Here is a 15,434-nt window from a genome sequence, read left to right as displayed (position 1 = left end):
AGATTTTACAAGAATGTGGTTGGTAAGGCTAGTCTCACGTTAGTCTTAAAATTTGAAAATTGACACTTTTCAAACAACCTGTAATATCGCTGAGTGCTATTGCTATATTGACATAAAGCCGGGATTTGTTTCTTTCTTTAAACTATTGTTTTTTAAAAAACTTGTTTATGGTTTCTATTAAAAAAAGAGGCCGGAAAAAACCAAGGGTCTTTCCCTGCTAGATGCAGGAAGATATATAAAAAAGTTGTGTGACTATTCTAGGTTTGTTTTTATTCATCATCTAGTTCAGGCTAGTCAAACTTGCGGCCCGCGGGCCGCATGCGGGCCACAACGAATAACTTTGCGGCCCTGTAGACATTTTTATTAATTTTGAGTTTTATATTATAATTTAGATTTTATGTTGACAGCTTTCGACACACATGCATCATTTTTTTCCTAATCAACAAATAAATATGGGACAAAACCAAACAAAATAACGAATTTTATAAGATCTCATGTTTTAAATCAGGGTAAGTTATGTGATTCTGAGTTAACCTACCAAAGATTCTGGGGCTTGGGAATTTGTTTTGGTTTTTAATGATAAAATTCTTTAAACCAGCATGTTTTGCTATCTAAAATGGTTGCAGAGTTTATAATTCATGATACCTACCTAGATGTAAGTTAAACTTAAAACTGCGAGGAAAATTCATAATATAACGAATATGTGAAGGTATGCAACATTCAAATGCAACCTAGCTCTTTTGTAACATCAGAAGATAAACCAGGATTTGACGCACTTTCCTACTTGCAATATATCAAACTTAGTTAAATTGGCATCATCAGTCGGCCGTATCAAATATACTGCGCAAAAAATCTAAACTTTAAAATTGAATACGAAAAAGGCGTGCATAATTTTTCGTGAAAGACAAGTGCTCTTGATTTTCTTCGATTCATAAACATTGAATTAATGCCGAATCATGTGAAAATGGAGGAAAACGATTTCTAGTGTGACTCCGAAGTAAGTTCCAAATTCGTTGAAATGCCCGATTTTATAAGTATTTTTGTGCACTTGAAAACAGCCATATAAAGTTGTTTGCAAATTTCAAAGTAGGTACCTGTCGATGCGAGCAGTTATTTCAGCCATTAAGAGGAATGAGTGATTTATAAAAACCTGAATAACGAACTTTGGTCTGAGAAAAAAATGGTTAATGAAACAAAATAGTTTTATCATTCTTGCTTTTTTTTTACAAAATTGTTTTACCTATAAAAATTTTACAATTTTAAAGTTCAAGTGACCTCAATTTTTATAATTTTTATAATTTTTTCTTCGTTATTATAAAAATTGTAGCTTTACGTGTTGTGCGGCCCACAAAAATTTGTATCTCGCTGTTTTGGCCCTTTGTAATCATTGAGTTTGACATGCCTGATCTAGTTGGAAGTTTTTCAATGAAGTTATAATGACTAATGGGAATTGTTTTCGTTGATGTTTGCTTTCTTCTGTTAGATACTACTTATCTATAATTTAATATTTTTTTTTTTTAAGAAGTAACTAATAAATACATAAATTATTCACATTTTTGTTTGATCAAAATTGTTGATTTAAAACCGGAAAAGTTTTAGATAATCCAAGGTGCTTGGCAAACTAAATATGTGCTTCACTTTAGAAAAAAAAGTTAAACAAAAATCTTAAATTGTTCAATTTTCTTTTTCTATCGAGTGGAAACAAGCCAATTTAAATTATTTTTTTTTGTTTGATTGTTATAAAATATAAATAAAGAAAATAGACATGGTTTTTCGGATTTTATTATTACCGAGACATTTTCATTTGGCGCCCGCGGGGCCCCTCCAAGCGCGGGGCCGTGTGCGGGGGCACACTCCGCACACCCCTTCCGCCGCCTCTGGTTTCTCTGACAATATTTCATGACCAAGTTTAATATAATTAACTGCAACATTTCACAGTTTATCACTGCTCAGATTTTCACTTTCCATTTTAGAAAATTTCAACATTTTAAGCGGAAGATTTATTTTTATTTAAAATTAATTTTTGAATTCAAATGTCAGAGCGATCCTAAAAAAACAATGGCAACATCATTTAAATAAAACGAAGTATGTTTCCACTTTCTGCTGTAGTGAAAGACTTTTTCTTGCTTCTTCCTCAAGTCTTGTGCTCATCATGCGTCCCACAACGTGTAGATGGCATATTGTCAATATTTAGGTGTTTGATTTGTACTGAAATTGGTTAAATTTTCACGCAAATAAATTTTGCTATAAGGCTTCAATTCTCGAGAAATTTCTAAAGAAATAATGAGAAATAAATACGTTCCACACTTTTTCATAATTCTTTATTCACTCCAAATAAACACATTCCACAATGTTTCACTATTCGCTCTAAATGAGTTGTTATAAGGCTTTAATTCTCGAAGATTTTTTACAAAAATAATGAGAAATGAATACTTTCCAAAATGTTTCACTATTCGTTATTCCTTTCGAAATGAGTATTTTCCAGAAAGGGTCACTATTCGTTCGAACTGAGTTCGTATAAGGCTTCAATTCCATGTTCCACAAGTTTTCGTTTTTCCACAACTTCACGTTCCACAATTTTTCATTTTTCACTATTCAATCGAAATAAAAACGTATTTAACTGCAATTCTCGAGGAATATCTACAAAAAAAAATATTAATTAAATACGTTCCACAATTTTTCACTATTCTGTTTTTCACTTTCTCAGTATTTGATCACATTGAAAAGAAAAAGTTTGAAAAACTTTGCTTTTCGTTTCAAAATAGTAGTTGTGGAATGTCAAATTGATAGTTTTACGCTAAAGTCCTTCCATGGACATGAACTTTCTCAAAGTGTTTGAACTCTATTGATTTTATTTATTTATTTTTTTTTCTCAGTGTTTGTGTCCACAGAATTACCTACTACCTATACATATTTGTTGTCCCCCAGATGTCACAACGAACACGAAACCATAATCAATTCTAGTCTGTCTCTCTATATGTATGTCCTGCTTCTGGTCTCTCTCTCTTTCTCTCTCTATCTCTCCCCTGAGGTCCTGTCATTGTACATTGTCCTACACAAATCCTCATACATATATAAAATTATGTTATTGTCTGAATTGGATATAGCATAGAGAGATAGATACAAAATAGATTGGATACTTGAATTTTATTTCCCCTCTGTCTCTACACACATTTGCATGTCCCCGAGTGCATGTTTCGCAATGTTTCGGTTAAAAAAACCGCAATAATACGATATGGTTGAGCTATGTTTCCTATCATGGTCGTAGAATGTATATCCTATTTTCACGATTGAGTGACATTAAGTGTGGATAGCGTGGTACAGAATCGTGCGGTCGGATCGGAACTACAGCATTGGGTCAATGGATGTAATCAGTTGGCCTTCCGCGTGTACGATGGTCGTTTTTATTTTTTTTTTTCTATTTTTTGTAGTTTTATTTTTATTTTGCTTTTGCCCGGAAATAGCACCCGTATATCCGTTTTGGGATAGTTGTTGCGGCGACAGCAGTAGCTAGTAGCAGTTGGTAGAAATGATAGCCATGACCATGGATAGTGGATGGTGATATGTTTTTGTTGTAAAGGACACCATTATCCACCCACAAAATGTGGATGACACACAAAAGCGTATTTAAGCTTCCAGGTTTTAATCATGTAAAATGATAACGCTCTCGGGTAGGTATTCATTTATATGTTTCGTTTCTTTTTTGGAGAGAATTTAATTATAAATAAGAAAAATAGAGGTTATTTACTTGCCTCAGGTTATTCATCATCATCTTTGCAACAATTATGACAAAGTACAATCCCCATATTCATGTGTCAGAACTTAAGAATAATTGAGAAACAAATTACAACTACCATTACCATGCAAGACAATATTCAAAAATGTTGTCATCATTGTTTGGGGTAATAAATTATAGTTATTGTTTTTTTATTTCATTAAAAATAAAAATTGTGAAACACAAGAAAACATGTTGCCACAATAAATGAATAACATTTCATCCGGGTTTTTCCATTGTGTCACATTGTTTTTTTTTTATTTTTTTTTTCTACTTTATACCTCTGCATTAATCGATAATAACAATAAATTCATTATGTTTTTACTGCAATGGACAGTCTTACTCAAAAGTTTGGGAACAGAAATAATAAAAAAAGCACTTAATTGAAAACATATTGCTGCAACATTGGCAACTTAACATCTGATCAGTTAACAGAAAGGGGAACATTTTTTTTTTTTTTCTGAAACGAAGTGTTTAGGAGTGTTTTTCACATTTCTTTTACAATTTGTGAAAAACTCAAAACAGCTACAAAAAACTGTAACCAGTCAACACCATAACTACCAAAACAATTTTACATGAATATTTTTTATTTTCACTCGAACTGAGTCGGTATAAGGCTTCCAAATCGAGGAATTTCTACGAAAATAATGATAGTAAGTACGAAAAATAGTGTAAATACGTTCTACAATTTTTTAATATTCACTCCAAATAAATACGTTCCACAATGAATACGTTCCACAATATTTCGATATTCGCTCTAACTGAGCCGGTATTAGGCTTCAAATCTCGAAAATAATGAGAAATGAGTACGTTCCACAATTTGCCATTACTCGAAATGAATACGTTCCACAATGTTTTTCTATCGGTCGGTATTGTTCTTTCTTGAAGAATTTTTTGAAAAATTTCTACGAAAATAATAAACATTGAATAATGTTTCACTGTTCACTTTTTCACTTTCCCAAATTTTGTTAAGTTTTAGGGATCTTTACCTTTTGACTTTCTTAAGCAAGGAAGATGTTCTACAATTTTGAATCTGTGGATCAGGATTCTTGACTTGACTTGACTGTATCAAATCCTTTCTATTTAACTGTCACGCTAACGGTTTTATAGCTTCAAATCTAGTCTAGGCCTTTTTCAGGTTAATGTTTCTTGCGAAGAATTAACAAGGACCCCCAAGAGTATCGTTGAGCATCAATGTGACCATTTCTTAATCGGTTCCTGCTAGATTTCTGTATATGGTCCCCGCCAATAAACAAGATGAACCTAGTTAATTAACGGGACAATCCGAAAAGTACACAGGTGATAACGTCGTAAGAAAACAGGTTGTGTGCTTTTAAAATAAGCCATTTGAAGGGTTTATTTATTTCAAACAATCATAATTTACAAGAAAAAGCTAAAAAAAAATAACTTTTTTTCTTTTCTCATTATATTAATTTTTTTATTTTAAAAGCTCACAAAAAAAAATTATACCACTAAAAAGCTAAATATTTTTTCTAAATAATAAAACCATTTTTAAATTTTTACAATCAGCAAAAAGTATTAAAATAATTTATTTAAAACAATCATTTTCATCAAAAAAAGCAAAGAAAACATGTAAATTTATCTTCTCACGCTATTAAATCCATTTTTTTTTTAACAATCTCTAAAAATTTTTACACCATCTAAAAGCTTATTGTCTTAGCTAAAAATAAATATATATAGATCAAGTCTCTGAGACATCTACAAAAAGAGCTAGAATTTTTTAAACTCGATGAAATTTCATCAAAAAAAGCAAAAAAACATTTATTTTTATGTTCTCATGCTATTAAATGAATTTTTTCCTTAACAACCTATAAAAAAATTTATACCATGTGAAAGCTTATTGTTTCACCTTTTAAATGACGTATCAATCTCATTTCAAAGATGCCTACAAGAGAAGTTAGAAATAATTGAAATTTTGCACACATATAGTCGTAGTTATGGTCTATCATTACTCCATATATAATATCCCTCTATCTATTAAAGAAAAAAAGGTAAAAATAAAAAACGATGAAAATCGGTTAAAAACGGCCAAAAAATCTGTTTTTTAAAAACTTATTTTTCTCCGTATTCAGTCAAATCTCACTAAACGATTCCAATTTTTTGCACATGTATGCACATTTATCAGCCCTACATGTCCCATATAACTAAGCTAATAATCAAAAACTACCCAAAAATACCCCTAAAAAGTAGTTTTTTTTTTTTCAAAAATTCATATTTCGAAACGCAGAGTGTTGGAAAAAAATCCGTATGAGACGCCTAATTTTTTTTCCTTCATCTTTCACCTGGCACCTTTAGAATTGTCAAAAAAAAAATTTCCCCTACCCATAATCAACATTTTGTCATACCCACAACACCTGATCAACGTTCAAACAAAACTTTATAGCGGAGTTCCAGATCCAGAATCAGTCTTTTCTATCTATAGAAAAAAGAATCAACTCTCTACGACCACGCGTTTAGATTTTAGCCCAAATTTCATCTTTCCGTTTTACCCCTGTTTAATGACGGAATTTTTAAAAATCCTTCATTTGGATTAGGCTTAAGATTATTATCTTTCAAATAAGCTTTAGGAGATTTTTGTATCTCTAATAGTTTATTTTTAATTGAAATTTTTTGCCGCACTGCGAAAGTGCCAGAGTGTAACGCTAGAAAATGGCGTCACTTTTTTGTGGTGGCTGCCATGGTTCATCGATTTATAAGACGTTATCACGTCAAAAAAAAAAAAACACTCTATTTTGTTGATACTTTTTGCCAAAGAAAATGAATACAGATGAAATTAGAAAAATGGTAAGTGTCAAATGCTGGTTAAGCTTTTAAAAATTCTTACTCTAACTTTGTAAACAGACTATATGGTTTCCTTAATTGCATGTTGCAATTAATTTTCTGACGACCGACGAACAAAAAATAAAGAAACACAACAACAACAAAAAACAACCTTAAATACTCGCCGTGTACAAAATTTTCGCATTTTCCGTTTTAATCAACTTAATTATTCCTCTCATGGCGGCGTGTTTAAATGAGAAGTTATATTCATTTCATTTTCATTTTATATCCTTCACTCCATGATAGCAGACAGAAAAAATTCATTTGTTTCAAAATTAATTGCATTCTTTAACTTGAATTAAATGAGGACATCGATAAATCATCGCTTGGGCTTTTTATCCTTTTTTTTTTTTTGTTGGGTTGGTAATCAATATTTTGTTTGGTTTAATTTTTTTTTTTGTTTGAGTTCATCATTATCACGTCTTTTATAAGAGTTTAAGTGTAAACACCGGTTAAGTGGTTCGAATCCATCTATCTTGGAAGATATTGGATGACCACTCAAGGGACTAAGTTGCCAAAAAAACAACCAAAAAAAAAGTACCTAAAAATAAAGACATTTAAGCTATGAAATTGCTTTTAAGTATCGCTAGCTGCATAAATATCCGGTTATTTTGCTAGTCAACTCACGGGCCAAGTAAGATTTATTAGCCTTGAGTAGGGTTTGACCTTTTTTTTTTTCTGTGTTGTTGTTTTCTTTTTCTGGACTGACGACGACGACGCACAGCGGAAAAAATTGTACCCAACCACACAGAGAAAGAGTGAATATATTTTTATTTATATTCTTTCCTTTATTCCTGTTGTGTGTTTTTGTTGTTTTTACCTACTGACCTGACCCATTGGCCTTGAGGTTTGTGAATTATGGGGGAGCTCTCAGTTAAAGGCAGACCCTTGGTTAACATAAAATATTATTTTATGCGGATACTGTCAAAAATAAATTCCTTCTTCTGCAGAAAGGTGAACATGAACAAGACCAGCAAGAACATTCATGCGTATTTTACGATTAAAATTGATTTTTTTTTTTTTTACTACCCTAACGCATTCTAGAGTGAAGACAGGAAAAATATGGTCTGGTCTCTGGAGGAGGCCAAAAGCAACAAAAAAAAAAAAGGTTTATTGAAATATTAAAGAAGTATTTTTTCCACTTGATCTGAATGTAATTTGTGGGTTTGAACTGAAGTTTTGTTTTTGGGGGAATTCTTGGGAAATAATGAAAATAGAGCTGAAAGAAAATCACATTTTTTTAGACTATTTTTTTTTTATAGCCGCACTACACGAATGTGGAACTCATTTTTCTTTCAGATTTAAGGATAAAATTAAGTCTTTAAATATTATAATTTCAATACAGATGAAATTAGAAAAATGGTAAGTGTCAAATGCTGGTTAAGCTTTTAAAAATTCTTACTCTAACTTTGTAAACAGACTATATGGTTTCCTTAATTGCATGTTGCAATTAATTTTCTGACGACCGACGAACAAAAAATAAAGAAACACAACAACAACAAAAAACAACCTTAAATACTCGCCGTGTACAAAATTTTCGCATTTTCCGTTTTAATCAACTTAATTATTCCTCTCATGGCGGCGTGTTTAAATGAGAAGTTATATTCATTTCATTTTCATTTTATATCCTTCACTCCATGATAGCAGACAGAAAAAATTCATTTGTTTCAAAATTAATTGCATTCTTTAACTTGAATTAAATGAGGACATCGATAAATCATCGCTTGGGCTTTTTATCCTTTTTTTTTTTTTGTTGGGTTGGTAATCAATATTTTGTTTGGTTTAATTTTTTTTTTTGTTTGAGTTCATCATTATCACGTCTTTTATAAGAGTTTAAGTGTAAACACCGGTTAAGTGGTTCGAATCCATCTATCTTGGAAGATATTGGATGACCACTCAAGGGACTAAGTTGCCAAAAAAACAACCAAAAAAAAAGTACCTAAAAATAAAGACATTTAAGCTATGAAATTGCTTTTAAGTATCGCTAGCTGCATAAATATCCGGTTATTTTGCTAGTCAACTCACGGGCCAAGTAAGATTTATTAGCCTTGAGTAGGGTTTGACCTTTTTTTTTTTCTGTGTTGTTGTTTTCTTTTTCTGGACTGACGACGACGACGCACAGCGGAAAAAATTGTACCCAACCACACAGAGAAAGAGTGAATATATTTTTATTTATATTCTTTCCTTTATTCCTGTTGTGTGTTTTTGTTGTTTTTACCTACTGACCTGACCCATTGGCCTTGAGGTTTGTGAATTATGGGGGAGCTCTCAGTTAAAGGCAGACCCTTGGTTAACATAAAATATTATTTTATGCGGATACTGTCAAAAATAAATTCCTTCTTCTGCAGAAAGGTGAACATGAACAAGACCAGCAAGAACATTCATGCGTATTTTACGATTAAAATTGATTTTTTTTTTTTTTACTACCCTAACGCATTCTAGAGTGAAGACAGGAAAAATATGGTCTGGTCTCTGGAGGAGGCCAAAAGCAACAAAAAAAAAAAGGTTTATTGAAATATTAAAGAAGTATTTTTTCCACTTGATCTGAATGTAATTTGTGGGTTTGAACTGAAGTTTTGTTTTTGGGGGAATTCTTGGGAAATAATGAAAATAGAGCTGAAAGAAAATCACATTTTTTTAGACTATTTTTTTTTTATAGCCGCACTACACGAATGTGGAACTCATTTTTCTTTCAGATTTAAGGATAAAATTAAGTCTTTAAATATTATAATTTCAACGAAAAAATCCTGTTGATCAAAATTTGTCTCCAAGTCACTGCTGAAGCACAGCCAGATGCAGCATACGGTCACATTTGTCCGCGAAAAGTCTGGAGCTCCGCTATGATTTTAGCAAAAAAAATTTAAAAATTAATTTTTATTTTTAATAGTTACCCCTTGCCATGGGAAAAAGACTTATTCTTGGCACACTTACGTGACCTTCAATTAACATGTTGAAAATCGTATTCAAACTGACCGACGCTGCGCCACGTCCGCACCATTATCAGAAATTTTTATTGCGCCGCACGTTCGCTGCACCACGTCCGCAGAATGATCAAACATTTCTAAGCTCCACATCACCGCTGCACCATGTCCGCACTATTTTAAAAATTTCTAAACCGCCGCAAAACCGCTGCACCACGTCCGCACCATTTCCTTTTGAAAAAAATGAAAAAAATATGAAACAAATTCGCTGCACCACCGCCGCACCATTTCATTTTGAATGAAAAATTCGGTGCACCACGCCCCACTACGACTGCACCATGTTTAAGTTATCTTCAAAGTTTTTTGAACTTAAGCAACATGACTTGGTTGGCGCGTGGTTAAGACGTTGGACCTTGGACTTCTAATTGAAAGTACTCTGGATACTCGGATTCGTATCTCCTTCTCGTCGCGGTAGTTTTTTTTGTTTTTTTATTCTTCAATAATTCAAAATTATGTATCATAGTGCAGCGAATTTTTCATACAAAATGAAATGGTGCGGACGTAGTGCAGTCGTGGTGGGGCGGTGGTGCGCCGAAATTTTCCGCCAAACGGCGCGGCGGTGGTGTGGTGCGGAGGTCAGGATACAATTAAAATGTTTTCGTTATGATAGAGGATATAATCAATGCAACCCTACGGCGGAAGTCACAGTATTAAAACAGATGGACAGTATTGAAAACAAATTGCTAACAAATTTTAATTTTTAAAAATTTTATGTAATTAAGTACTTACCTACCTATTTAGTTTTCAAAATTCAATGCTCTTATTTGTTTTTTAAACAAAAACAGAAAATTTAGTCCAAAAATGTCTTGCCGTTTTCGATACATTAAAAAACCAGCCATTTATTTTTTTTTTTTGAAAATTAATTTTTCAAAAACTGGTTTTAAAAACAAGATACAAGAACAAGTCTTTGGCTTTACAAAAAGGTACAGTACGTTATTGTTGGTCAAACCGTTGATTTTTAATAATTTTGTTTTTCCCAAATTAAGTCGATTTGTTTTAGAAAAATTGCCCCTCCTGGCTAAACGGAGGGAATAGACACCCATAGATAAAATTTTTTTCTTGTCTTGACTCAACCGACACGCTCTAGCTTTTTGATACATTCCTATGGTTGCCAACCCAAAAACCACGTTTCATACCTTTGGTGTTCATAGCTCTGGTTTTTCATAACTTCGGTTATTCATAACTCTGTCACGCATAACTCTGTCGCGCATAACTCTGGTATTCATAACTCCGTTACTATTTCCCCCTAAAGTAATAGTTTTTTTGGACCCCTGAAGTAATACTTTGTATGTTGGTTTATTGTTTTTACATAGTACATTTATTCTTTTCACCATAGTTCTTCAAAGTGCACGAGTCGGTAATTATTTCCAATTTGCGATTAAAATCACATGAAACAAGTCTCAACAAAAGAAAGACAAACTTTCCATTTTTAAGCAATCATTAAACTGTCTATTTTTTATCTATAAAATATTATTTCTGATGCACGAGTCTAAGAACAATAAAAATTTTATCTACTCAGAAAAATTTTATCATAAATCATAGATAATAATAAATCTCAAAACCTCTAAATTTTATGCAGCTAAATTCTTGTTTTGATTTTTATTCTTCAGTCTTTTTTAAGATTTCAATCAAAATGAAGTCTCTTTTAAATTTATTTATCGTGTTTTGTGAGTTTGCATTAATTTTCATTCAAATTGAAGCGAATACTGCAGATAAAAATTTTAAATATTGGCAAACTGTAACAAATTTTGAAATCAAAGAATATGTTCTTCCTAAATATGAAGTTACATTATGCACCAAAGATTGTCCAAGTTTGAATGTCTATACGAGAAATACAAATGGAAATAAATCAATTTTGATTTTCATTAATGGAGGAGGTGAATTCAAAATAAGTTCTGGCATAGACGAAATTATAGACGAATACCTGACGGAAGAAGTTCGTAACTTGGTTATTGCGAATATTCGTTTGGGACCTCTTGCGAATTTAGATCCTAACACAGACCTAACCATTGATTACTATGCCTTGCTTGACCAAATGCAATCCTTCAAATGGGTTCAAGATAATATTGGGGATCCAGAACAAATTATACTATTTGGAAATGGTCCAACTAAGATTAACTTAAATGCAGAATTCTATCAAAAAACTATTGAAAAAATGAATAATGAAACATGAGTGGCCAACTTTTCTACCATCTATAATATATAAGCCCTCTTTGAGTTTTTCTTAAATATTAATATGAAAATGTTTTCATCGAATCTTTTAATTCATTGTATTTAAATAAACAGATTGAATAAAAAAAAGTTACTATTTTGACTTCTTTTTTTTGCTGAAAATAGCTAATAAGATACAACAACACTCGGTTATACACGAATGAGTCCCAAACCACTCCTTAAACACTAACAAACCACTCACAAACTACTCTCAAATCTCATCAAAAACACTCTCAAACCACTTCCTAACCATTCGCAAATTTCTCAAAAATCACTTACAATTCACTATCTGATAACTTTCAAACAACCCCCAGCCCAAACTGCTCCCAAAAAAACTCCGAAACCAATCACAAAAGACCTAACTAACTTTTCCACCACTGCTGAATCAATACCAGACCATTCTCAAACCATTTGCGAATCACTTTTAAACGTCTCACAAAATCATCCCAAATTATTTCCAACCGACTCCCACTTCTGAAAAAAATTAAATTGTTCAAACTACTTTCGAAACCTCTTTAGAATAAGTCCTGAGTAACATCCAAGTTATTTTGTAACCAAAATTTCCCAACAAAAATGAATTAGTCTTTAAACCGATAATAATAATTTTTATTATTGCCATATTTTTTCACTGGAAATATTTCATTCCAAAGCTTCAACCTTGCCCTCAAAGGCGCATTGCCCAACTTTACATTCCTTCCAATATACATGGTTTTCACTTGAGTTTTATTGGAAGGCAGCCATTTTAAGCCATCTATGCTTTCCGGAGATCTATAAAAAAGTACAGTAAAGTTCAAAATTCTCTTTTCAACAATGTGAATAAAAAATATTTACCCATTTTGTGCAAAATTTGAAAACACTCTCACCATACGTTCAACCATAAACCATTCCGGATCGTAAAGTTTAATTGTTTGTCTTAAGTATTTTCGTTTGATGACATATTGAAGATCATCACCATGATTTACTCCTAATGGTTTTCGGTTCCAATTTTCAAATATTCCATATCTTCCCAAATAGTCAAAACGATAATAGAAAACATCAACATACTGACGTGCTAATTGGATTAATCTATTAATAGCATTTATGATAATTGCATCTGAGAAAATTTCACCAAATTTTCTAAGATTTTCTTTGTCTATAGCCTCATTCCCCAAATAGAAATTTCTTAGTTTCTTAATTTTTGTTTCATCAAAGATGTGGGTAAAGAATTCCGGAGCATATTTCTCAAAATTCATATTGATGTCATTTAATAATCCGGAATTGTTTTCTTGGCCTACACAAAACAAAAAAAAAAAAAATAAGAAAAGTTATTTTTTAACTCCTTTTAAAATAGGAAAAGTTATTTTTTAACTTCTCTTAAAAATTCTTACTATAAATCATATAAGTGAATTCATCCTTAGTTATTCCAGTTAGAATAGGAACTTTACTGAAATTTCCTTCAGCAAAAGTGACAGTTGGTGACTTTGTCAAAAAATTTCCATCAATCTCGTAACTCCATTTCATATCGGTCAAGTTATAGAATTTCCATGAATCGACAACACCTACAATTGTCTGCCATGGCAATTTCCTCAAGCAACTCACAACATCTTTGGGATTGTAGATGGGACATGAAGTCTCACGAGCTAATTTCTGAGTGCATTGTAAATTATCGAAATGTAAATCTGCAATAGCTGATCCACTCATTGCAATTGCTTTATGAAATAAACCTTGAGATAGCGGAGATGCTAAATGCAGTGTGACAGCAAATGATCCCGAACTCATTCCGAGTATTGTCACAGACTTGGGGTTTCCACCGAATTTTGTAATGTGATCATGGACCCACTCAAATGCCATTACTTGATCCAAGTAGCCAACATTTCCAGGGGCTTCTTTGGTACGTGTGCTTAGAAAGCCTAAAGCTCCCAAACGAAAACTTATTGTCACAAGGACAATATCACTTTCCATCAAGTATTCGGGTCCAGCTGTTTCAATACTGTGACTTCCACCGTAAATATTAGCCCCACCGGGAATATATATTATAACTGATTTCTTTTCAGTTAAAGATTTCGTATAGACATTCAGAATGAGACAATCTTCTGACATCATATTTATTGGTTTTCCTATTTGGGGACACATAAATCCGTCATGGGTAGCATCAATTACACCAGGCCACTTTTTTATTGCTATCGGGGCTTTAAAACGTTTTTCACCAATCGGGGCTTCAGCATATCTAATTCCCCGAAATCCAAGAAACTCGGAACCTTTTTCCGTTTTCATAATGGAACCTCGAATTTTGCCCACATTAGTTTCTACAACTGGGCTAATTTGAGCACAAATAAGTTTAAAACCAAAAAACACGATCAACACTTTGAGCACATTTATCATTCTGTATTGATTGTAATTTGTTTTTCAACTGGGTTCACAAAATAGAATGTGCACTTTCATATTTTTTATTAAAAAAAATAAAAGTTTATTATAATTCATGAACAAGCTTTGAGAGTGATGCAATATCAAACAAAGTCAATATCTTCAATTAAAAAGGTAGCAAATTTAATGGGAGCCCCTGAAAGTTATAACTAAATAGTAGTTATTAAACCATAATTGTATAATATTCAAATTATATATTTAACTTAAGCTCTAGATAGGTATTATTGGTGACTATTAAAATAAATATCAGGTCAAAGTTCCACACTGAGCCTTATTATTTAATAAATGATTGAAATTATACTCTACTATGAAAATATTTTTTAATTGACATTGAGAAACAGAGATAGAAGGCGATTAGTTCGTAAAGAGTGTAGCATGAACTTTAAAACACTAGTTTTATTATGGAGTTGTTTTTAAATGAGATAGGTATCTGTTTCGATTGACATTTCAAAACAAAAAAAATGAAATTCAAATTTGATGAAAAGGGATCAAATTTATATAGATATTTGCTGTGTGAATTGCCTTAGGAAGGAATTTTTTAACCAACTTTTCAAAATTTGTTTGTTAAAAATGGGCACCAATCTGTCAGGTCGGCCTTTAATTTTTATATTTCAATCGCAGTAAACAGTGTTTCTTCTCGGAAAATGATCAATAAATTGTTAAAAAATTAGTGTTGTACGTGGTTTTTCGGTTTTTGTTCGTTTTTCGTTCGTAATTTAAAACAATTAAGAATTACGGTAGCTGACATTGGTCGCCAAAAAAATATATTGAGTTTGTTGATGGCAAGTGAAATGTTACTTCAGGGGTCCCAAAAAAATATAAAATACGGTTCCCCAAAATCTTGTTCTTTTCAGGGGGTAAAAAAAAAGCAATTTAGTTTGTTGATGGCATACCAAATATTCAGTGGCCTCAAAATTTTTTACTTCAGAGGCTCCAAAAAAATAAATTAATTTTGTTGATGTCCAACCAATTGTTATTTGAGGGGTCCTAAAAATATAAACTACTTTTTTTGATGATCAAATATTACTTCAAAGGCCTAGAAATTTTACACTTAAGATATTAAAAAAAAACAGTTACCTTTATTGATAGCACAGGTCTACAAGGTTTTTGGTGCCGAGACTATGATATACTTTTCTATATTTTTTCGGTGTGCTGAATTCAAATCTGAAGTCAGAAATATCCTATCAGCTCTCGTTTTTGAAATATTACCGTTAGAAGATGTA

At 32.0% G+C, this 15,434-nt stretch overlaps 2 protein-coding genes across 4 annotated transcripts in view; both read right to left on the bottom strand.

The window, feature by feature from the left end:
- The window catches only part of LOC129916155 (40S ribosomal protein S21), a 329,284-nt gene that overhangs the window by 56,254 nt on the left and 257,596 nt on the right, over positions 1-15,434 (bottom strand). The window lies entirely within an intron of this gene.
- Positions 12,532-14,169, bottom strand: LOC129915216 (juvenile hormone esterase-like). The gene is made up of 3 exons (XM_055994696.1): positions 13,176-14,169; positions 12,672-13,078; positions 12,532-12,576 (listed from the first exon to the last, which is right to left on the bottom strand). The coding sequence occupies exons 1-3, from the start codon at positions 14,167-14,169 to the stop codon at positions 12,532-12,534; spliced, it is 1,446 nt and encodes a 481-aa protein (XP_055850671.1).

The sequence above is a fragment of the Episyrphus balteatus genome, chromosome 3 (genome assembly GCF_945859705.1).
Source record: "Episyrphus balteatus chromosome 3, idEpiBalt1.1, whole genome shotgun sequence".
NCBI classification, from domain to species: domain Eukaryota; kingdom Metazoa; phylum Arthropoda; class Insecta; order Diptera; family Syrphidae; genus Episyrphus; species Episyrphus balteatus.
Note: the sequence above shows the minus strand (reverse complement) of the source record. Positions and strands in the feature narration are given on the sequence as shown.